At 37.3% G+C, this 26,104-nt stretch overlaps 1 protein-coding gene across 1 annotated transcript in view; it reads right to left on the bottom strand.

The window, feature by feature from the left end:
* Positions 1-25,199, bottom strand: part of XIRP2 (xin actin binding repeat containing 2) — a 100,532-nt gene extending 75,333 nt beyond the window's left edge. The window contains exon 1 of the mRNA XM_064515501.1: positions 24,437-25,199. Within this exon, the coding sequence (XP_064371571.1) occupies positions 24,437-25,042 (606 nt within the window). The 5' untranslated portion in view covers positions 25,043-25,199. The remainder of the gene's footprint in view (positions 1-24,436) is intronic.
* Positions 25,200-26,104: the final 905 nt, after the last annotated feature.

Here is a 26,104-nt window from a genome sequence, read left to right as displayed (position 1 = left end):
ATTATCCTTGAAATATGCTATTACTACTGCTACAACAGTCAGAGCATTGGAAAATAATCTATCGAGTGCAATCCCACGCAGAGAAAGGGTGTTCTAGATGGGTACCTCATTAGACTAAATGGAGAAATCGCCACCACTGGTAGTGTCACTGGCAGATCCTACCTCTTTGCCAGGGAAGGTGATGAATATATAGGTCACACTCGTCTGACTTGCAAGGGTGCTTTTGTATCACAGTTTAGCAACTCGAGAGGTAGCTTCCATCTTCAGCTACTGTGGAATTTGCTTCCATCACAAGGCGTTTATGAGCTACATGCTTTATTGTTATCAGTCCATGACAGGAAATACTTAATATTATTCTTTGCATTGTGCTTTTTGGTAAAATACCTTCCACTCAAGCCTTCAGTCTTAAGGAATAGTTATCAGTGGTTAGGTGACCTTCTGTTCAGTATCTGTTATATTGGGAAGAAGGAGGTGTTGCCGTGCAGATAGTGGTCCTCACGATGCAGAGCAGTGGCTTTTAGCAAGCTTCTCTTTGTAGTTACTATTGAGGTATGTTCCAACTCTAAGTCAAAACTTCATCTGTGCTTCACTGCAAGTGTGTGTGTGTGTAACAGTTTTTTTTTTTTCCCTTTTCTTTTTTTCCTTCCCCTTCTGATCTAGAGTCTGGCTTTAAAAGCTGTTTATAAGTACAAAATTAATCTCTTATGCAGGCAAGACTCTGAATATCTTTATCTTTAAATGGCAACCAAACCTTAGTAAAACAACATAGAGCACATATGTACTTTTTTCAGTCTTAGCTGTTACCATACGATACAAATATGAGCATATAATATATGTAGTGAGAGAGGAAGAGAGAAAGCAAAAGAAAGTGAGAACAATGTTATTTATTGGTGTATGCAAGTATGTTATCTAAAAAGCTCCTTGATACCTATTCAAGAAAGCTACGGAACATGGAGATTTTGGCTATTTAATGAGGTGCTCTCTGCAGCAGTAAGCATAATATTTTCTCAAGGTCTCCATTATTTTAAAAGTGCATTAATGAAAAAAGGTAAAGTATAAACAATTTATTATTATTGTCACAGATACCAGAAGTTAAAAATAGAGCAGATAATTGAACTGAACAATACAGCCTTTCTAATCAGCAACCAAAAGGGGTAAATCTCTCATTAAATATATATGTATACATACATGTGTGTGTATGTATGTAAAGCGTTGTACATGGGCAAGTTTATTCAATTCCAGGAAAAGAAATCATTTTCACTACAGCAGATTACTGTTTCCTTGACCTCAAAAACATGAGTACATAAAGCTCACAAGAGCTGAATCCACATGCACAGATTGAATAGGATCTCTGTATACATGACATGACATGTATTCATGCATGTATGAGGTTTTCATGCATATGTTTTTCAGTGTTAGTGTATGTTAATGATTATTAGCTAATAAATAGCATAACTCAATTCATAAAAGAGTTAATGCATCAGTTGATCAAGATACCAGAATGAAATCTCTGTTATGGGGCACTGAATAGCAGCCTTATTAATGTCTTCGAAATACAGAAAACATTCCCTTCTCCTTATTGTTTTAAATAACAGCTAGACTTAACCCTCTAAGTAAGATGTTCTGACTATAAAATTTGCAGAACAGCCACTACTAACTTTAAAATTTGGGGAAGACTTAGGGAAAGAATCTGCAGTGTAAATAAGTGCCTTTTTGCACTTGGTCCTCCTAATGGAAAAGGAGCAAGTAGTGCCTTGTATGGCTCCATGAACATATCAAGCCAACTTACATTCACAAAAGTAATGGGATCTAGTAAGAAGTTTGGTCATGTGAAACTGGAAGTTTTTGGTCTGCTTCCACTAAAATTTCTTTCAATTCTTCATCTTCTGTTTGTTTTTCAAATCTTTTAAAATGATTTCAAAAGCTCTGGAGCCAAACAATACTGCTAGGTGAGTTGCAGGGCTTGCGTCACAGCAGTGCACCAGGCAAACTCTGGTGATCTGACAAATGCAAATACCAAATTGTGAACCAGCTATGAAAACAAGCACTGTGTTGTAAATATCATCCTCTGATTCGTACTACCTTGGAAAATCCCCGTTTGCTAGTAAATGCAGAATGAATGAATGAATGAATGCACTTCTACAGGGAACTACTACAAGAGCCTGAATTGAAAAGTTTAACTTGTCTAAACCTGCTCAGACCATCCAAGAGGAACAGTGGCTGGTTTGACACCTTATACAACTACCCAGAGGGAGATTAAACAGCACCTCAGCTGAAATACAAAAGCTCTGAACGATCAACTTGTTGGTGTCTCTTCTTAGGCTCTGATGTTGTACTGTGCCTAACTGTTCTGTAATTACCCATCTTTTGCAAGTATGAACAAAGTCCCCCAAATGATTTCAGATAAGAGTATATATGGGAACTCTATTATACAGACATCTAATAAGAGGTTCTCTTCCAAAATCTTCATGATTAAGAAATTGCTCTCCTTTCTAATGGGCCCAGACTATAGGGTAATACTCTTAAAGAAAGATAGAGCTCTATTATTTTTATTTTATTTGCCCTGAATCAGAAATAACTTGGAACTTTCAAGTACAGTTTCAGATGAGTTTAGCTGGTAAGTATCATTTCCACTTTTAAGGTACTCTAGCCCTAAAAATAACATCAGGGTTGTTCTTGTCCCTGGAGTTTAGAAAAAAATGCTCAGACCTAAGCAGTTATTGTACAGAATATGTAGTGGGACATTTGTAACTTCAGTACACATTGGCACCTATGCATATACTGGTATCTGTGCCTAGGATATACAGAGATTGAATGTACTTTATTCTGTATTTCTCTTTGAAAGCTCAGGAAGCCTTTCACCTTCATGAGGATTCAGAACAGTGGTATGAAACTCCTTAGTAAAGTTATTCTGGATCTGTTTACTTCAACCTCTTGACAACTACTTCAGAAAACATGGTGAGTCCACTTCTTTCTACCGGTTACTGTCAGAGAATGATGGAAATGATAACAGTTTATCCTCACAGAAGTTATACAGATTGAAGGAAAAAATAACAGGAACAGACACACTGGGGAATTTATTTTCCACGTTTGATAGCCTACCGAAATAGCCAGTAATTGTGAGTACATTTTGGTGCAAGTGCTTATTCGATTGCTAGCTTGAAATTGTTCACTTGACATATTACATATTGTCCTCTGCAACTGCAAGTCATGTCTCTTCCATCCCTGCTTAATTAACAGATCTGCTCTCCCCTGCATGCCACCACCTGTTGATTTCTGACTTCTGCTGCAAGTCTAATTCCTTCCCAGTCAACTTAGCCCAGATGTGTTTCTCTATCTGTGCTGTTTCCCAAGACACACTAGTAATGAATGTATTTACTTCCCATCTTTCCACTTCACTTTCATGCTTCAAGAATCGATCGAGGTGCCACAGGCTTGTAAATTGTTCCAAATACCAGCAAACAAAATGGCAGTGAAGTGTTTAAGATTTTTTTGCTTTCTGTCACAAGTTACAAATACTGTAGAAAAGAATACTTAGGATAATTAGTATTATCTATAAAATATTGCAAACTAAAATTAAACTCAATGTGAGGATGAAGTTTAGGAACATGCTATAAACAAAGCATACTCTTTCAAATGCCATTTTCTTGCAGCCGATCTTTGGAGAAGGTGGTGTGGCTCTCTGGCTGTTCTGGTCAGCTTCGCACTGCAGTTACCAAGCTCTGATGCCTCAAGCTAATGGGGCCTGGGGACAATACAGCCACAATGTTTATACTACAGACTCCGGGAGGGCTAGGAATTTACTGGCTTAAATGTCTGTAAAGCCTAGAGGCAACTTTTTTTTTTTTTTTTTAATGACCCAGAAGGCAGAGTTCTTTGCCCTAAAGATCAAATTGCACAAATGCTTTTTAACCTTACTGATGTCTGCAAATTTTAAAATGTTAAGGCTTATTTCTACACCACCCAATTTCTGGGTCATCTCTGAGAGATCATGTCTCTAAAGAAGAGCACTTTCATGCTATTCTTTCTTGTGACTTTCCTAAGAAGCCCTGAGGGACGCTTGCCTCATTTCTACATTCTCTTAATATGCTTGCACAGTCAGATTAGAGATAGCATCAGCTTATGGAAGGCAGAGCCTCTCTCTTCTCTCCCTTTTGGAGATTTGTGCCAAAGGTTAGTCAGTATGCTGTAACCCTGAATTTCCAAGAAGATAATTTTTGCTAAATCAAGCCCTAAATAGATATTAAGAAAGTCAACTCATATCTGTTCAGCATAAAATTAACAGCTTTTAAAAAAAGAAATTAGTCAAGTCCTTTGAAAAATCTAATTTATTCTTGTAACAGCTGCAGCTTCCAATGCACTGTGGAGAGGGAAAACAAAACATTCCTCCAAAAACAAGGAGGGGAGAGCAAAATGAGACTGCACTGATGAAGGATCAGTAGATCCTTAGAAATAAACATCCCGTAGTCTCTATTTCTATTCTACTACTGCAAATAGACTTATTTTACACTGGTAGCCCTTTTAGGGGGGGAAAAAGTCAAGAAGCTCTGAGTTTCAGGAACACAAATAAGCAAAAGACTTAAAACTCCCTGACAGTTCTGACCGTTCTAAGTCTGCCCATTCCGGTTTCAGTTCTATGAAAAAGTGTGTTTGGGGCTTTTACTTATTTTTGTTTTCTGGAAAGGCTTTAACAATGTGCTGAAGGACTGTTACAGTGACTCAGCTGCTAAGGCATCAGTATGAATACTTGGAAGTCCCTGAATGAGCAGGAAAAAACAAATCCCAAACTTTGTCTCTTAACTTTTTTTTTTTCTTAATCTATGGCAAATGCCACTACTCCTCAATGGAGTGCTAGGATGGCAGAATGGCCTTTATCAGCCTTAGATCACTGATTTGTCAATGTCACAGAATTTTTCTCATAAAGATTGCACAGGATGAAGCATGAAAACAAAGAAAAGAGAACACATAATGAAAAAAACAACTTTTCTTATTCCATGTTCAGTTCAATAAATTGCTTATACTATAGCAATTCTGGGTTTTTCATCTGTTTCGAGCAATCTGATCACAAAATTGTTCATGTTTGTGACTCCATGAAAGGTAGTAAGATTCCTGAGACTTGCCTCCCATGCGCAGCACAGTTGCTCATGTAACAGATTCGACTCATGCAATGGCTATTTGTCTGAAATTTGCTACTGCTCCAACTTGGTTGCTAGATATCCAGAAATCAAGTAGATTGTTTATAAATGTGGTATGCCCAAATATTGTCAGTAATAAAAGTAGGTGTCCAAAGTTCAGATATCTTATTAGTTGTGGCAAACGGGCATCAAACTATACAGACATTTTGCTTCTGTGATTTCTGGAGCAAATTCTTTAACTGTAAGTCCATTTATTCTCCTCAGATAGATAGAACTCCCTGGGTAAAAACAGATGTAAACATTAAGGGCAAGACTATGCTTATGTATTATATTTTTACATGTAATTGGCCTTGTGCACACAAAACCTTTATTTCAAGGATTAAGTATTCAAGGCCCCCTTTGTGTGCTTCCAAATAAAAGGTTGATTCCATAAATTCTTTAAAGGCCAGAATCTTCACACAATTATTACAGGAAGGGAAGTGAAGTGGAGGCCAGAACAGGGAAGGAACCGGATAAGGAATATTTAGAAAAAAAGAGGTATATTGAAGTTGACGGGGCCTGATGGGGAAATTTGCCAGAGTACTTTAGCAACTAGCCGGAGCAATTTCTGAACCATTTGCAATTATTGTTGAGAACTTGGAGAGAACAGTAAGGTCCCATAAGGACCACAGAAAAGCAAACAGAGTGCCCGTCTGGAAAGGAGGATCAGGGGAATTTCAGTTGGCTGGATTTGTGCTGCCTCTTAAGGACAGATTTGAACTCTCTCTGCCTGCGCTGCCAGCCAACATTGAGCTCTACTAGAAGCTGACTAATGGTGAGCCCTCCTGAATGAAGGTCTCCTGGCTTCAACACAGTACCATGATATGAGCCAAAAGAAGCATAAACGCCCCCTTTGACACCCAAAGCAACAACAATCAATCTATAAATACCCAGATAATGACAAAAATAGCTGACATATTATTCAAGAACAAGTCATGTTAAAGCAACTTAATTTTTCTTTACCAAGATAAACAGACCTCAAGAATAAGGAAGAAGCAAGTATCCTCTCCCGAATAGAGAATTTTTGCCTAGATGAAATCACAAGTCAGGTGAACAATTGCTGGGAAAACTGAACATCACAAATACATGCCAATGGCTCAGTGTCGGACTGACAGAGCAGATCCAGGACCGGGTCATTTCATTCATTCATTCATTCTGTTAGATGATGGAACAATGGGTGCCCTTGTAAAATTTCTGAATGATATCAGGCAGAAATTTGATTGAAATATGGTGAAATGTGGGACTGGAATACAAAAGACCTTGATGGATTGGAAAAATTGTCCAAAAAGAAAAAAATCCATGAAGAGAAGTACAACATATTACACTTGAAAGCCATCATATACTTCAAAATGAGGACCAGCAATTCAGGCAGCCACGTGAATCTGTTGCAAGGAAGACAAATATTATTTTGTGACAAGTTAACATCTGTAAAGCATAGAAGGTAACTCTTCATCAGTGATTCTTCGAGATCATCTAGATGACTCTGGAACACTGTATTTTTGAGAAATACATATACAAAGACAATAAAATTCTGAGGTAAGCAAAAAGACAAATTCTGTAAAATCTATGAGAAAATGTTGAAAATACTGGGTACATTGATCTGAGTGAAGGGAAAGTAGAGACAGCTTAAAATATATCAGAAGCAGATAAACTTTTTTTTTTTTTTTTTTTTAAACACAGTTTGTTTATGCTTCGGCCCAAACTTTGTCCATCCTAAGAGGATGTAATTTTCAATAAATATGGCTTAGCTTAGGTGTTAGGAATTTCTCTAGTTTTAAGTGTAGTGAAACATTGAATCAGACATCTAAGGTAACATGTCCTTTCCTAGAAAATTACAGAGTGTTTATCAGAAAAGATCTAGTTAGATGAAGGGAGAGTAAAAATAACAGATTGAACTAGGTGACCTTTTAAAGTTATTTCCAGGTTTTCATTTCTGTGATTCGATGAATCTACAATTCGTAAGTGTCTAATCATAAATTGTTCAAAATGCAAATAGCTACGTACATGTACTTGCACAGCATTTCAGACAGACACAAGCATATATGTAAAGCAATTTCAAAATATGATCTCCACATTACTCCAAATTTGAATAGGGAGAAGTATATATATTCTCAAATGTATGCTACATATTTTCAAATATATATATACACATTTAAGTATTAGATGAATACTGTTTCAAATATATCAGTATGCTCTAAGAAAGGCTCATCTGCTTTTTGCTGAAACAAAGCAATTAGCTGTATAATACAGTCATTTCCAGCTGAGATGGCAAGGAATATCTTTAGGTTATGTCTATGTTACGAGCAAATCTGTACAGTGAAGGAGTTGGTGGGGAGTACATAATGTCTGTGCTACATGCACTTTGGGAGGTTTTACTTTAGACTAACTGTTGGTGATTAAAACATACCCAAAAGAAATGCAGTTCATGTGCCCCAGAACCCTCCATAAAACACATCGAAGCATGGTAAGATTACTTGGGGTATTTGCTCAAAAAGAAGTCCTGTTCCAAACTAAACTGCTGATGTTGGTGCATCCTTAGAGCTGCAGGACAGTCTGATGTCAGCAAATGTAGAAAACATGCATAGGAGTGAAAAAATATTCTAACAAATGGAATTAGGAGGGCTAACAAAGATGAAGTAAATAATAATAAAAAAAGAAAAACAAAGATGTTCCGGAACCAGCTAGTGCCTTAGCTGTTACATTGACATTTTGACAAGGAAAGGAAGCTGCAATTCTTTTTACATTTAATGTATTTTTCCCTGGATGCCTGTGGCTATATTTTCAAGACCTACTCATATAGTTGGTAATTTTTTACATAATTTTTCTTTAAATAGGCCTATACCTCTTTAAAAAGAACCAAGAATTACATGCACAAATTTTAAAGTAAAGTGTAAGAATATACCTCCATCCATGCTTTTATAGCAGACAGGTAAGTTTGAAGTGTGCTATTGAAAACACTCATTATTATGTCCAAGTTCCTTCTGAATGGTAGCTATCATTTAGACTTATGTCATTCAGAATTCAAACACAACTCATGGCACAGCTTTATCCCTTTGAGACGCAACAACATTGCTGCTTGCAAAAGTGGACAGTCATGACTGAAGTGTGGGAAATTGCAGCTTGTTCTTAAACCTTGCTTAGGCTCTGTGAGCAGAACAAGCCAGTGCAGCCAAGAGGAGGAATGTATTTGGCATCTTCCTATAGGAAATACTTCTGTTTTCCACTTCTGACTTCCAGAAACTACTTTCAGGTTTTCAGACTGACTTCCTAGAAAGGTCAGTCATCCTAGGAAGTAGCATTTTACGCACTGTAGAAACTTGTTTTTCTATTGACTAATTGTTCCTCACTAACGAATCGACTGCCACTAACAGATGGAAAAGAGCCTCTTTCAATTAAGAATACAACATACAAAAAACAGGCAAAAAATCTTTTTAAGAGAGGGAACAGAAAGAATGTAGGGAATGGAGCCAGACTATAATCAGATGAAAATGAGAGCCACACCTGAAATCATTGCAATTTGTTGAGGACAAGTAATCCTAAAAATAAGCCACTCTTCATCAGTGTATTGTGTGCTGAGGATAATCTTAGTGGATTCTGAATGGGCAGTAAGCAACAAGAAAACTTTGAAGCAATACACTTATCTATTAAATAGCAAGAAGGTGGCAGAAATTTTAGTTGAGGTCATACAACTATATTCCATTCCACCCTGTTCCTTATTAAAAAATGTAGTCTTCTCAAAATATTTTCTATGTAAATGAGATTTTAAAAAAATCTCAAAAGAGCCAGTGACACAAAATTTTCAATTTTCCAACTGATTTGTGATACTTTCTTCTAGCAAGCTTCCTTCATTGTTGTAGTCATTCAGACAATAGCATCACACTGAGGAAAGGGGATGATAGATAAATTGATTCTAACCTTTTAAGGTGAGCTCATATTACAAATTGTTTTCTCTGCTGCACACATCTTCAAAGCACATGAAATGGTAAATCTGAATTTAGGGCAGAAGAATTAGCGTTCCTGAGGGTATGTTAAAAGAAAATACTAAAATTTGTTATTCAGAAAACATTTAAATATTTGGCCTAAGCATAGTTATTTAATATTTAGATAACTATAGAAATGAGGTTAACATGGGCACGATGGAGAACAAGGTTTGAAATGCTGTCATGAGTGTGAATCATTTGTGTTGATTTCAAATCTAGTTTTGCATAACACTTTGAGGAAGGCAGATATACTTTCCAGAAAATAATGATTAGCTCTGTGTGTATATATAATTAACAGTGTAACTAACACAGAGAAAACAGCTCAGAATAACAAAAGAGCTGCAAGTACTATACTGTTATGGAATGTGAATCAATGTAAATTCAGTGATGAAACAGGAAGGAGCAGTAGTACATTATAGAAGACCTCTATATCCATTAAAATAGATATATATATAATTGTTCATGGACCCCGTAAATAACAGAGCTTTGGAAAGCTCCCTTCCCACTATCTAAAGAGCTGCTTTCCCTGGAGAGAAAGGTGGCAGAGATCAGCAAGAACTCTGTCAACACGTCTGGCTTCTAGAAGGGTAAATGTTTAGTGCATGTTCCAACCTCTAAAAAGCCAGACCAATTCAAAGATGAGTTAAATGAGAATAAATGAAGTGGGAGGAGGATCATTTCTTCAGATGACTTATAAGACACATATAAACAGCCAATGCAATAACTGTGATAATAAAAGCACAGAAGAAAAACATTTCTATTAAGGAGAAAAATAATTTGAAATTTAACCAGAAACTGTTCTTCACGACCTCCAATTCAAGTCCCATAGACACTGTGACCTCTCCTTGTTGCGGAATCTTTTGGCATTAGACAAAAGCTTATGAAAACAAAGTAAAGAAATGTGTTGTATCATAAAAAGAATGAGCTAAAAATACACATTAAACCAAAAAACAGAAGGTTGACCATACAGCACTCCCCTCAAGATCAGGCTTTTCAGCAAGGATAACTGTTTGGTCATCCCACACACACCTAACTCTTTGCTTTTATTCATCCATAACAAAAATACAAGCTATAAATGATGCAAGCACTGATGGGGTACAAAACTGACCCTGCAGTGGTTGTGGGTTTTCCATTCTTTTTTTTCCATTACGTATCTTTGCTAAATTAATATAAATGTTTCTTAAAGCATTAAGGGAAAAAAAGTTACTGCTTGTTTAAACAATTTTAATGAAGGTCTAACCTTTTACATTAAATATCTGTTCCCTTCATTTACTTTCTGGCAGCAGTTCATATGTTTTCAGCAAAGGACACAGTTTAACGAACATATACCAGATTATTTAAATGAATGGTTTTAATGAGTTCTTTGAATAGGTTTCTCTAAAAAGCAAGCATAAATTACTTTCTCAGTTGGGATGCTTTAACATATTTTTAAGAAAAACATACATAATCGCTTTCCAGCAAACACAGACCTTAGCTGCTTTAACGTTCCAATGTTTCCGAGTGCTAATAAAGTAGTTGTTTCATGGAAATAAGTCAGTACAGTAAATCGATACTATAGTATACCACTTTATAGGAAACAGGTTTTTGTATAGAAAAGGGGAAAATATCTTTCTGTAATGTTTGTCATTTTATCAGAATGGGGCATCAGCTTATTTCTAAATACTTGAAAGTTACTGGACAGGCATGATACCATTCGCTTTCATTAAAAGGCTCCAATAACAGACTAACTCATTAATATTCCTAAGAAGAAGGACTTATGTCCAAGTTCCAGTGGAAGAGTAATTTGTTTGACTTGCCCAAGCAACTTAGCTTCAAAATTATTAAACTTAGTCTCTCATTTGATTTACTCTTGTATGTACTCTCTTATTTTAATACAAAGGGTTAATTCCACTCAAATAATTAGTATTGGACATACTCCATATGTGCCCACCAGGAAGATAGATCTGCCAAAACTCTCAATACATTTACAGCTGGCTTATAATAATGTCTTTCAGTTTCTAACCAGCTGAGGGTTCTTTACGGGACTGATATAATTGTTTAGAAGTCACTTCATGGTTTAACGTTACTTAATGGCCCTGATTTCTCCATCTATTTTTACGTGTACAAATAACAGTGTATTTTGGATTTAGCAATGGAAATGCAACCTGAACAAGAGATTTTAGAATTTTTAATTAGCTTGTATTTTGCCTTCTTAGAATAAAATTGTATTTTACTACTGAATACTGTAATAAGATGAGGCCTGTTCTTGAAATTCTGATTAGTCAAGAGATGGTCTATTTAAACTTGGTTACCACAGCTGGCAGTCTTTTTCTGAGCATAAGGCCAATGAGCACATTCATTTATGCATATGCTAACTTTATTAAAGTTAGCTGGCACAGAGCCTTAAAAGATATTTTATTTAAATTTTTAATATTCTATTCTGAATTCTATGGACTTGACTTAATTTTACACACAGCCATTTCTAACTTTGTTCTAACCTTCTCTATTTTTTCTGCATAAAACCACTATAAAAATGCAAAGATGCATCAGTTAATTCCCTATCCTTAACCCCTCCTGCCTGTGAAAATGTACTATGGCCAAAAGAGATCAACTTTTAAGCTATTAGTTTGTTAAAGCCTTTGCATAACTTTGTATTATATTGTGATATAAGCACTTTCTTCTATCAATGATTAATTGATGGAGCTATGATCAAGTATTTTTAGTAGAGGTGTAAGCTCCTATAGCACTCAATCACACATCTCATCTTCAGTTCCAAGAATTTTCCTTTAGTAAAGATGTAGTCCAATGAAATATGGTTTACCTAAGGCAGCTGTCTTTTTCTGAAAAAAAAGCCTAAGGCTTTAACAATATACCTATCAGCTTATACGACAAACCTAAACAACACGCCGAATGAGTCTCCAGTTACCATCGTTGTCTCCTAGAATTCTGACATGAAGAAAGAGGTGATACGTTCTGTCTGCTGGAACGGCTTGCTTTGGAGGCAAATGATTTAATCCAGGGGCTCTCCAACTCTTTTCAGGAGTAAGTTTTTTATTGGTTTCAGAATTGAGCTGAGTGGGGTTTTGTGTTTTGAGTGTGTGGAGGTTTTTTTGTTTGTTTTTTTTTAAGTTAAGAACAAAACAGAAACGAGCAACAAAATGTATACTACAGCATGAACTGGTTTGCTAAATTCCATTAGCCTCTTCCTTGGTTGTGAGAGGGTATCTTGATTTCAAAGTAAAAGAATCTAGTTAATTCTCTATCCTTCACCTCTTCCGCCCACAGAAATTTATGAAGGCTGAGAGAGATCATTTTTGCAATCAGCTTGCTGAAAGCCTTGCCATAGAGTGGGAAAAAAGAGGTTGTGGAATGAAAGCCTATAGCCACTCAACAGAGAAGGTATGATACAGATCGGGTGCTGAGCAGCTTCACAGCATCCTACAGCTGCCTTCAAAATGTGACTGAGGAAAATGGAGGAGTATATCCAAGTAATATGTAATTTATGGATTTGTTTCATCACTATATTTGGATATATACCAAAATTCTATGAGTGAATGCCAAATACAGGCAGCTTTATTATTTTAACATAATTTAATGAAATCATTCCTTTAGGCTGTACTGTTTCTAATATGCTGCTCTTGTGGTCACTACTGGATGTCTTAGGTCTTGGAGTGTCTTACACAATATATTAGGTATTGTGATTCTCCTTTTAACTGCTCGTTTCTCAAGCAGAATTTCTGAGTAGTGTATATGTAAAAGAAACTACTGTTTCAAAGGTGCAACTGTTTAAATGATAAACATATGACCTAATATTACAGACTTTGTGCAGATAAAACCCTCATTAAAGACAATGGTTGTAAGTACTTCAACAGGATTACAGCTTTAATATTCATCTGTCATGTATTCTATAAATAGGAATTTTGATATCTCTGAGGAAGATAAAATTAGTTCACTGCATTTTATTTTCAGATTTTTTTTTTTAAATGCAAGTACTGTAATCCAAGATTTGTGGCTAAAAATAGTACTAAATTTCACATGATGAAATCTATATGAAAGATTGCAAAAGAACAAGAGCACAGACTTTGTACAATACAACTCTGCCAGTCAGCAAACACATTTTTTTCTCATCTAATCATGTAAACTCTCTCCACAGCTTACTCCTGTTCTTTTAAGCAGAATCATGTTTTATCAGCTTGGTAATATCTTTTTATTTTTAATGGGCCTTACCAGTGTTAGAAATAAAATAGCAGAAACTTATCTTTTCAAACGGATTATTTTACTCCTTGGCTTGTTGCTCTTTAATGTACTGGTGTACTTCTAGGGCCCTAAGAGGTAGGCAAAGTTTGAAAATTTCTGCCATCTATGTCAAACAACTGAAAGGGGAGAAAACAATGAAAACATTTAAGGTGCATGACATGCAACTCTCCATCCAAAATGTGCTATTCATGTAAAATAGGAATTGTTCACAAAATCTCACTAATGTTCTTATTCTACAGAGAACAGATACAGTTTTTAGAAAGTAGTCTCGATCAGTGATGTTGCATGTCCATCAGTCTTTCATGCAAAGGCAACAGCACTTAGAAGCATCTATGATGGCTAAGCTGTCCAGTCATATATTTCTTTAAAATTATCAGGCCAGGGGGACTTCACCTATTTATTTTGAGCTACATTTTCACACTTGCACAAGCCTTATCTGACATGCATCTACCCTGCTGATGGGAGATAACCAGAGAAGCAGACACTACACTGCAGGTTAGGGGAGGTTACATGTGAGCTCTCGTATATGCATGTTACTCTGCTGGGACCTTTGGCAATGGATGCAGAAAGGATTCTGCTTTTGAGTTTTGGGTCATAGTCAACTGATTCACAGATACCTTCATCCACTGAGCTATCATTATCTGTGTACAAAAGGAGAATTAATCTTAAATAACTAAATTTAAGTTATAGGACATCAGTTAAGTGAAACAAAGATGATGGGCTGTATTCTGCCTCAAGCTATCTGGTAAAGCTTGACTAATATTATTTATGTCAGAGTAAAGGACAGCAGATTTTAACTTGATGATGCCAATAAAAATGTATTTTTCAGTTTATTAAACAAATGAGAGCTCTATACTGAAAAGCACATTAACAGTGTTGGAAGGTACATGATCCTAACTGTCTTGTGTATTCTCATTTTTATTGGCTAATCCTTATGTGGCCAATATATTTTTTCTGTTTTTGAAAAAAATCAAACTACCTACAGTTATTTACACTTAAAATATCAGCAATCAAATGTTGCTATTTTGTTTCCTAAGCAAGTTGCTAAGACTACATACCTGTACCACTAAAAAGGGTTTAATAATAATTTTAATAAAACCCCTACTTTTTCAATATTAGAATTTAAATTCCTGCAAATGACAAGCCTTTACCAATAAGCTATGCAGTTTGCATCTACTTCACATGGTATGTACAGTAAATGTTAAGAATATTCATCTACTCTTCCCATCTGCTGCCATATTCAAATGAACTTTGTCAATATAAAGGTGGAAGAAAAATACCATACGTTAAAGTCTTTATATCTGTATAAGAAGACTGTTACTTTGGCTCTTCCTACCTCCTTGAGGTAGTAAGAAAAAAATAATCCCAGAATAAATAGTACCAAACAGAAGACAAAAGATTAAACAAATTAAATGAATTATTTGTTATGTGACAAAAAATAACCAAACTTAAATTTAAAGTGCTAGGAGTAATTTAGGAAAAAAATTGCTTATAGGACAAAGCTTACCTTAAAACTTGCAAATCAGCTGAAAAAAGTTATTTAATACTATTTATCCTTTTTTATTTAATAGTTCCCTGTAATTGTTTCCACTAGTTACAGATTTCATAGCTTTGCTTTCCTATCAAGCTTCTAACCTATTCTCCATCAATATATGTAAGTGGGGGCTGTTAGAGCAAACGCTTCTCTTCGTTTAACCATACATAAAAGGGTACTGACTTTTCCCCAGATCTCACTACAATTAAATAGACTATTGGGAAAGACAGATATTATAAAGGAAATTACTTTGAAATGTACTTGTGATTTTGTAAATATGTTTCAAATTGCAGAACAAATATGGACACATTTTAATCTTAAGCTTTTGGAGTTTACCAGTGGTGAGTTACTTGTAACTTTAGAGATGTCATTAAGTGTGATACAATATTACAACTTAAAGGGTTTTCCAACAATTCTATTTGAACACCAATCACCATCATTTCAATCTCATGGAATGTTCTTTAATGCCCTAATATGCCAGCTCAAATGCCATTTCTGTTTTTATTAAGACAGCAGGTTGAAAAGGGTGAAAAAGAGAGAGGCTTTAGTTGCAAATCATCACGGATTTTTGCGGGTCTTTATTTCTACCAGAAATTGCAGTTTGACGGATATTAAAATGACAAAGAATATGTAGACAGAAATCTACATCATATCACAGGTTACTTTTAAGAATAAATTTGGTACAGTATACAGTAAAGAAGCAGCATTTCCAAGTGAGCTGAAAGAAGTCATCCTGTCCTTTATGTACTGCATTACAGATGATTTATATAAAAATTCTTCAACTTGCTATAATGGAACATAATTAATTTTTTACTTAGTCTTATTTACCCTTGTGAAAAGAATACTTCTTGATAACAGCATGTAAAAATATATATTACACCAAAAGCATATTGCTGTTTTAGAAAAAACAAACTGAAATGTAAAGGTAAGAATATTATGTATTGCAGCTGTATTTTTATGGTTGGGCTTCCTATGCCTGATATTAAGGAACCAGTATTTGCTCTTCCATGAAAAAAGGTTATGTGCTTTGTATAGGTGTATTTCCCCACTGCATTCACCATTTGCAAAAGAGTTTCTTTCCTTCTTTCAAGTAAATAACCTTGGGCAGAGGACAGTCTGTGAAGGGATTAGGAATACAACAAGTACTGGATCTGAATATTCTTTGATAGTGGTCATTCCCATATTCCAGTAAGATCAAGATTCATGGTAATAGTTCCTGCAGTTGTGAAGCCACAGCTCAAGCATTACTTTAGCTTGTCTTAGCTTTTTAATTTTTACAGGCCTTTCCAAAACACTGTTGTAGGTTCCATTACAATCTATTACACAGGAAATCTGAAAATGAAAAAGCAGTAGTGACTACAAAAAGAAGACTTCAAGCTGGTCACAACATTACTTTGGTGTATTTACATTTGCCCTTAAAATTAGTCAAAACCTGAAGAAGTGCAGGGGTAGAAGGGATGTTGTTTGTTGCTAGAATAAATAGTAAAATGGATCTAGTGCTGACCTGATCCTCAGGGTGCAATAACTTACACCTCCCTGTTTCTTTGAATACTATACCTCTATTGACACAGAAGCTAGGACTGAAGAATGAGGATTAGCACCCTGTATCACACTAGCATGGAGGTAACTACAGACATTTCAAGTTTACAAAATCAAAACAGAACTGGATAGCTGTCTGTTGGAAAGAAAACTAACACCAACACAATGACATAGGCAAAGTTGGCTTGAAGAATAAAAACCGATATATTGTTTATCTCTGGGTGGGGGTGATGAGAGAGAGACAAAATTTTAGAGAAGTCTGGAACACCACATCTGGGAGGCCATGTCTACAAAAATATCTGAAAGCAAAAATCACCCAAGAGCAGAAAGGCAAAAATGAAGCACCCAGAGAAGATGGCTGTGTGTGTAAGATGATACATGCAGTAGACTTAAATTGGACTTGCAAGAAGTATCAAAAGCATCTTGCAAGTATAATACCAATAAAAATAATGAAGTCTCTAGGTTGGATTAATGCAGCACAGTAAATCTAGGAATGAAGCTGAACAGAACCCCAAATAGTATAAAAATCACTAGGTTATTAAATCAGTATTATGAGACCCATGGGAACTCAGTAATCCAACATTTTGCTCCCTGTTTATCACTCCTAGCACCCTTAACCGAACACAACAGTCTAGTTCAAGGTCTCTGCTCAGCTATGAGACACCCTTCGGGGGCTGGTCCTAGTAGGCCGACATCCCTATAGCACATTATCCATAAGCTCCTAAAACAGGTAGGTTCCACCAGAACCAAGGAACAGTGGTTTAGGAGAATGTGGCTTATAAATTCAGTTGCTTGAATTTTTTTTAGGAATTGTACTTACACAGAAGAGCTGACTCTCGTAGGAACTAGAGATGACATCAAATCTGTATCATTTAGAATTTCAATGTCAATTCCAACTTTTTGAGTTAGCTTCGCTCTGTTATCTTTATTCACACTTTGCTCATTCATAGGGGAAAAAAAAAATCTTATTGCACCAGAAGGAGAAGAGAGTTTTCCTTTTAGGGCTTCATTATTTTTCACTTTGATGGAGGAGTTACACAGATACTACAAAAATAGGAGCTACATGAATAGGTAATAAGACATCAGTTTGTCTACACATATATATTAAACTTGATCTAACCAGTCTTCAAGTCTTGTTTTGCTTTAGGCAACAACGCTGTTAAAGATAACGAAACCAGATCTATTTAAAAAAGGTTTTATACCGATTAGTGCTAGAGGTTGTAGAAACTTGGATATTCTTTCTAGAGCCAACAGAAATATGGGCACACACAAGTGCTATATATGGACAAGTACCATATATATTTATGGACTATACAGTCCATAAAAGCAGGTAATCTACAAAAAAGGGGTAAAGAATGTCATGTTTGAGTCCATGACTGAAACCAATTACTTTATTACATTTTTGTTATTTTTCCTCTGTGACCAAAGAAAAGAGAATATGACTGACTGGCCATGTCTGGTTTTAGTGCTTTTTTGCCACAGCTTTTTGCAAATAGATAAAATGGCTACCTGTGTACCCATTTGAAAGAACTTGGAGAAAAAAAAAAAATCTGTTTAACAGGATTTTTGACATCACTTGTTTTTTTTTAAAAGTATGCTAATATTCTTCTTTAATGATGTAATATTTAATTAGTATACCACTAAACATTCATTATATTAATAAATGTCTTTGTCAGCTCTAATATCTGTGGCCCTTATCATTAACCAGATATTCATCAATTGTTTACTATGCACCTCTGAATAGTCTCAATAGATTAATTTAATATATGATATAAAGTCCAGGCTACATATAAAGCCTAGGATTGCTGTAAATCATATTTATCTCACATTTTTTTCATGTTTATTCACTGTTACCAAAGGATGAATCAGTAATTTCCACCTTTTTTGTGCCTTTAGATCTTGGACGTAGATGCTTTTGCTAGCACCAGTATCAATTTGACTGTAATGTTTCACTTTATAAGATCCCTTTCACAGAATTCATGTGCCTATGTGGTTCACAGATTTTTCTGAAACGTTAGCAGGCTGGCTTCTGGTCTGTATTGCCTAGATCCATGAGTGAATGACCTCTGCTTAAGTATGCATACTTCTTCAGCATCAGAAACCTTTGATATTAATGACAAAGTTTTTTATAGACTCACTTTCAGATGCATCTTTTCTTAGCTCTTCCTCCACAAGAAAAGCCATTAGGACAAAGCTTATGTGACAACATTTCATAATTGTACAAATAGTGTTTCCAACAAATGTCCTAATTTTTGTTTTGGACATGTGCTGCTCAAGTGATTAAATGTGTAAATAAATGAGTATGTGGACTGGAAGTATTATTCTGCAGCAGCCAGAAAATGGTACATATGTGAAGACAGCAGAGAAGTGAGGAGGAGGAAGGAGAAATTGAAAGAAGAAAAAAACAGAAAAGGAGAAAGTTATTTTAGAAAAAAGAAATTATTAGAAGTTAGCTTTGAAAAGTGAGAGGAAAGAGAACTAAGAGAGAAACCAATGAGATAAGGTGACAGGGGAAGAAACATTCGAGAGTGAGAACATTTACCTGAATAAGCCTAGAAAAATGGAAAAAGAGACAATAACAAAGGCAAAGAAGTGAAGAAGAATTGAACTGTATCAAAGTGCACTAGAAAAGAACAAAAAGACAATCTGGAAGATTAACAAAAAAGTAAATAGAGATGAAAAGGAATACTTATTTTTTAAAGTTATTAGGATTTTAATGTTTACAATAAATACTTGATTTTTATAGAAGTAATGATTCCACAAAATTGTATCAAACATTTATTTTAACATTTTATCAGTGCACAGCACAAAGCAACAGAAGAGTAGAGAAGAGATTTAGTCAAAAGCACTTGTGCCTAAGAACTTTATTACGTACTTCTTAAAAAGCAACTTTCATGCTGGTTGCTGATTCTTATCTGGCCAGTATTGAAAGCTGGTGCGGTATATAAAGTTGTGATATGGAGTATTAGTACATGTTTGCTCAAGAAGCAGGGCACAAGTTATTCAAGGAGGACTTTTCTTTAAACTTGTCATTCCTCACTTGTCAAGTTATCAATGTGGAAGGTATAAAATACTCCCCATTTATGCAAATACTGCATCAACAACCAAAACCTAGAGGCACACTTTCATTTTCATGCAGAAGAGAGAAAACATAGTGAATAAGTTTTTAGCCACAAATACAAACAAAGCTGCCCAAATTGAGATTAATAAACTTTTCAGTATCCTATGTTTTTATTAGGAGCATGAAAGTTCAATAAAGCTGTAATTTCCATTAACAGTTTATTTAGTTTAGAGGATGTACGGCCATCAACATTATCTGCATAATGACTGTATAAGCATTTGCAGTTGTTTTATTCATTCACTTGTAGCCCCCACTACTGTTGGTTAGCTGTCAATGGCCACCCGTGTGTCCCATGTCACTGTGACTTTGACTTCCTGCCTTCTAGTAATATGGTCCAGTAACATAGTTACATTAGGTTGCTAAATAATTAGAAGGGGCTGTTAAAGCAAAGAGATGTGGAAACCAGACATCTTTACTGGCAAGCATCTGTGAGAAAGGTCATGGAGTCAGAGCCAACTATCTACCTACTTTTCAGATGACTTTTGGATGTCTAATGTTTTTACTTTACTAGGTATGTTAAATCTGGATGGCCGACAGTGTTAGGAATGTTTCTGAGCTTTTTCATGCTACTATTTGCAAACTAGTACACAAAAAGTAAATGAAGTGTAATTTGTTATCTATTTGTCAGTACCAAATACCTCTTCATATCCCTGCTGTTTGTTATTCTGTGGTTCTGCCTTGAGTGAGCCCCCTTGGACACTGAAATGAGGCTGAGCATATGCATAAGTGATAACATTTATTTCCTGTAAATCTTCATTTTCATCTGGAAAAAGAGAATGTCAAGTCCCGACAGAAAGAAGTACTTATTTTCATTGTCCATGAAAAAAGATGGTTTTGGACCTTTTGAGACAAAACATTCTGCACTGCAACATGAAGAAAAGACCCTCTGGTCTTTGCTGTTTATCTTAAATACCACAAGTGAAGTCACAATGACTGTATTAAAATTCTTAATGAAAAAGTATTCAGGCGAACTAGGCTAGTTATGATTTCACTCTAGGTAGCATAGATATGCTTGAGGCACTGCCAGCATTTCAGTATAGTAAGGCACAAGACTGCTGTTGCCCTCCTACATGCAGTCAAAGCCTGGTGCATGTTGTCACATCATCACAGAATCTACACCAGCCTGTTGGCTGGTACTTGCCGAAACACAGCAGTCAGGTATAACATAAGGACTGCGCTGCATTTAGATTCAAAATGGTTTATCAGGATGGGTTTTCACTAGTAGTTGTTGTTGTAATGCATCATTTCCCATTGATCCATTCAAGATATTAATCAAAAAAGCAGTTAACGAACCTGATGTTATTTTGTCCTCACCTTATTTGACCCATGAGGTAGCTCAGCAAAAATACAGAGAGGTTTCTGCCTTTTAAATATGTAGACTTATTGGAATAAGAAAAAAGTTAACCATTAAAAAAAAAAATCTTTGAAATGCAAACAGGTTTCTGTTTTAGTTGGATGAGTATTTTATTTGCGAGTTAATTTTTTTGGTAATCTCAGAAGCACTTGAAGGTTTTTGATTCTGCACAGAGTCTATTCTAGCTAAGATCACTTTTTTTACGAAGTGCTGAGTGAATGGGAACTCTGAAAAATACACAACATTGACAAATTGCCTAAGACGTGAGTTAGCAGAGAACTGCAAAAGGGATACCAGTTTACAGAAAATTGCCTGTAGATGGTACCTTTTTATCATATGTTTGCTTTTTTTTATTGCCATATATTTGCCAAATTTCCCATTTGCCTTGACAAAGTATGTGCCTGATGAGCAGAGTTGCCTCTGAAAACATTTTCCATGAGGCATAGGTGTAGCCTATTCTATTGGAGGGACACTATCGACCTCTGAAGGTGTATTCTGTTACATGTGTCAAAAAAGAAAGCCTCAAGAGTAATTTGAGAGTAGTTATTGCTACCTGTTTAAATCCTGCCTGCCTGTTCTTGTAAATATTCAGGAAAAAAGAAAAACAGATGAAGATTCACAATCTGATGATCACTTAAAAGGGGGGGGAAAAAAACAGTTTAGTGAAATAGTCTGGAGAAAAACCTGAAGGAATAAGGCCAATATTGTAAATGACAGTTTTCAAACTTGAGAACTTCTGGCAATGAAATTCTAAATATTTCAAAAGGGAATGGCAGATAGCAGAAACTGCTCAGTATACTTAAAGAGCTGCTGTTTTTTTTTCCTCCCCATTTTCTCAGTTCCAGTGAGAAAGTGCTCATAGTTAGCACGACTTAGAAGCAGTAGGCAATTTGATTAAATTGCAGTGTTGTATTTGTGAACTGTTTTCTCTCTGTTCAAAAATACAGATGCTACATTGCCACATTTTGTAGCAATTTGTCTAGTGGTATAGGCTAAATGACTCACATAAGATGACATACATAAAATGACTCACATAAAATGTGTTAGCTCACAATTAAGTGTCATACATCATTGATGTTTGCTACCTTTCAGAGAAAAGAAACACTGATACAGTCTGAATGGATTTCAGGTATTTGAAACCCTTAAGAGTTCTGCCCACAATGAAAGGAGGAAGTTGAAGACACCTTAAATCTTTTAAGTAGAAAAAATATATTAAAAATTTACATGTTTAAAGATATTATTTCAAAATCTATTTCTTCAGGAGTGTCAAAAGGTATATATTATTAGAAAAACAGACTGGATGATTTGGCTTTAAAGAGTCCATGAATCATTGCTTCACAAATTTCAATGTGTGTTTTTTAATTTATAAAGCAAGTATATAGCTGTCAAAGAGCTTTTTTTTAAAAAAATTTTCTTTATTTAATAGGTAGCACCTTTTAGATATGCAGAAAAGAGTGGCATGACATTTAATAAGTGCTTAAAAATAAAAACCCTAACTACTTCTCAAATATTTCAAAGAAATACTTCTTCCTCCTCAATATACTTACAGCCAGCCCATGAATAAAGACAGGCAAAAATTTGATTACAGCTACAGTTTGCAATTCGTCCAAGCCTATCATGTCACAGAGAGTCAAGGGGTGAAGTGACAGCAGGTTTCTCAACTGAAAAGGAGTCAATGCTATTTTACAGATAAGATGCAATTGGCTCAGAAAGTTTTAAAGTGTATGCAAATACTTCCATTTGGGAATTCTTCTCTCAAACTGTAATATCTTATTTTTCTTCCTCCCCAAATAAAGCACTGGCCAAGCATAATTAATTGCAGACTAAGTTACCTAACCTGACAGGTTGGCAGATGGTGCCATTCAGCAACTATTAAAGTGATCCAGACCTGAACAAAATTACTAGAGTAAGGAAAGCTATATAATGTTTGCTATTATATACTGATCAAGGTTGTCCAGTATTGAACTATCCCTCTCAGGGCCCATCAAAGCTCAGGTTAGCTGGGTGTGCTACAGTTACTAAGAGATTTTGTGATGATTTTAACCAGTGGACCACAGTCTTCTTGAGGAAGATCATCTCTCCATAGCTCATCCCTCTACTTTAAGTTAAAATAAAGGTTATGTCAAAGCTCTTTGTACTTCATCCGAGTTACAAAGGTTACATCAAAAAAGGAGATTCTTGTGCTAAGCATAAAACAGTTTCTGTAATGGTTTTGTCAGTCAGGGAAAAAGGTGCATTGAAGTCAAAATGCCAAGGGTATGGCATAGAGCTGGGCTTATTCCCCCATTTCAGGGCCCAGAAGACACCAGACTTCAATAAATATCAAAACTGCATTTACACTGAGATGGCAGGTGCAAAATTTAGTATAGGATACCACCGGCCTACCTCACAGACACAAATCCCAAGTGTTTGTACTTTTCTTCATGTGAATTTTATTTGTAAACCGCATATACTTGCCCCTCCCCCCAAAAGCAAGATGTTTCTGAGGTCGTTTTTGATGGTTGCTTCTCTTAAATATAGAAATATTTAAAATATAGTTGTAAACCTGCATTATATTAAAAAAGAAAACTTTATGGGAGGGGAACTGCTAATCATTTTTTCCATTTGCAAAAAATGTTATTTGGCATACTTCCATGTACTTACATCATGTTTCAAAAAAAAAAAAAAAAGAAAAGAAAAAGAAAAAATTGATAAAACCATTAAAAAAATTAATATTTCTAGAATCATTTTCAGCTGCAGAACTTAGTTTTTACTGTACAAAAACTTCATGTTCAGTTCTAGATTCTTAATTCATCAAGAAACTGTGGCAAAAAGCACTTCACCTGTATGCACTCACTTTTTGCATCAGTAAAGGAAGATCATGCTACTGACCTCTTCTAAAAAGTACTTGAAACGTCTACAGAGACAGGCAAAGCAAAGCAGGTTTTTATAGGGACTGAACTTAGGTGAACCGGTGCCATTCAGTATTTCAGAAATAAAACCCAACTGGTTTTATAGTTAGCAGGGCCTGTCGGCCTCCATCGATCCGCGGGATGTGCCCACACGCGTCAGGTGCCTCGCGAGGCGCCAGGTAACGGGACCCGGCGCGCGCGGCCGCCGCCTCGCCAGCGCGCGGGCGACCGTTAGCGCCGTTGGCGCGGCGCCGCGGGGGGCCCAACGGCCGGTCCCGGGCAGCGCCGCGGCATTGCCCCCGGTGCCCCCCGCCTCCGCCTTGTCCCGCGGCGCGCTCCCTCCCGCTCCTCCCTTCACGCGGCTCGTAGCGTTTGGACACGGCTCGCGGGAGTCGGGTAGGTGGCAGGAGGTTTCCCCTTCCCTCCAGCCGCTCCCCAGCGCGTCCCGGCAGGGCAGGGGCGAGTCCTCCGGCGCCAAGGCCGGCGTTGCCCGTCCCCGGCAGCAGAGAGGGGGCGAGGGCGGTGCGAGGCAGGGGGAAGACCCGCAGGGCCCGTCCTCATTCCCCAAGGGGCGCGGGGGGAAGGTGCCCCGGGCTCGGGCACTTACCTTCCTGGCCACTGCTGCCCCCCCGCCCGGGGCCTCGAAGCGGTTCCTCAGGTCCTCCAGGGCGATGGGGAAGCGCTCGATCCGGCGGGGGCCACCCAGGGGCTCCTCCTTGAACACCTCCGCCCTCCCGCCGTCCGCAGGCACTTTCTCCATGGTGCTGTCGCGGCTGCTTTTATCCGGCGCCGAGCCCCCAGCTCGCCCCTCCTGGCCGGCCGCGGCTGCGGGGCCGGCCTCCTCCGGCTGCGGGGAGCGCGGGGCGGCGCGGCTACTCCGCCCCTCCGGGGCTGGCGAGCGGCGGCAGCGACGGCTCCCGGCCACGCCATACTGCCCCCGGGGACCGAGTCTCGGAGCCTCGCCAGCCTCCCATTTCTGCTTGAGGAGCTCCAGGGAGCCCTTCTCCATGGGGAACTCGGCCAGCTCCAGCGTGCCCTGCCAATGCAACACGTATGTGGGGTCAGAAGCAGGCGGGCACCCACCCCGCATAGCACCTGCACGGGTGGGCCGAGCCTGAGGCAGCTGGGGTGGACCCTCAGCCACTGCGGCAGCGGCTTGGGACCCCTCCGGGTCGAGGGCCAGGCCAAGGCACAGGCCTGTGGACGGGGACATAAGCCACTTCCCAATGGAAAGGGAGATCCCAGCCAGCAGGAAACAGGGGCAGGAAAAAGCCAGTTCCACTCCCCTTCCTTAGAAGCACGACAAACCTGCGGAAGAACTATTGTATGAACAAACCCCCCCAAACACCTCATTGTTTAGAGCTGGGAAAAGCATCATTAGTGACCTTAAATCCAAACACAGTTATTATTCAGGTTCATGGTTTGGAGCACATCCAAGATATCCTTGTCTGGAACAAGTTAAACTCATCTGCTTGAAATTATATAAATTATTTCGGTCAGTGCGGTGCATTCTCACTAAATGGAATCTGATTCCCAAGCACAGGTTTGTGAATGAGTGCTTGGATGCCATTACACCTACTTGCATGCATCAGGATACAAAGATAACAAATGTGAGATGTTATTTTTCAAGTGGTATATCTATGGCTTTTAAAAGAATTGAGAGAGGTTAGCTTGAATGGTGTTGGTATAAGAGCTGGAGTGTAAGCAGCTGGATGTCTGACCACGAAGGGTAGGAGCCTGTACTGTACAGCTGAACAAATTTCAGACCTTTAAATACCTCTTCCAAGCTAAGTGAGTTTTGTAGAAACCACTGAACTCCTGTTTGTTTTTGAAAGGAAAAGGGGAAAAAAATTTCCTTTAAACAGAAGGAATTGCTAACTTCCAAGAGTATGGAGTGAAAGAAGGATCATGTTTGTCTGTGTACTTCTGTGAACTGTCAGTATCTGGCTTTATCATGAGCACAAAGTACAAGATTTGTGCATAAATTCATTTGTAATGTGGTGCTGGCACATGCAAAAAGAACTAACCTCCACTACTTTAATGAGTAAGCTATAGCGTAATTAAGCCTTGATTCCTGTTTCTGCACAATCCAAGCTGAAAAAGCAGTAACAGTAAATCCATCTGGAGCAGATTCAGCATCTTTTCCAGGTAGGACTTCTGGAATTTAATGCACAACTAGTACATGTTTTAAAGAGACTCTGCTGACAAATCCTATGATCCATCAACTCTTGTATTAAAGAGTAGGTGTAAGGGTTGTACTTTTTAGGTGAAGAGA

This window comes from Dromaius novaehollandiae, chromosome 7, assembly GCF_036370855.1.
Source record: "Dromaius novaehollandiae isolate bDroNov1 chromosome 7, bDroNov1.hap1, whole genome shotgun sequence".
Lineage (NCBI taxonomy): Eukaryota > Metazoa > Chordata > Aves > Casuariiformes > Dromaiidae > Dromaius > Dromaius novaehollandiae.
The sequence above is the reverse complement of the archived record's forward strand: the minus strand, read 5'-3'. Positions and strand labels throughout refer to the sequence as shown.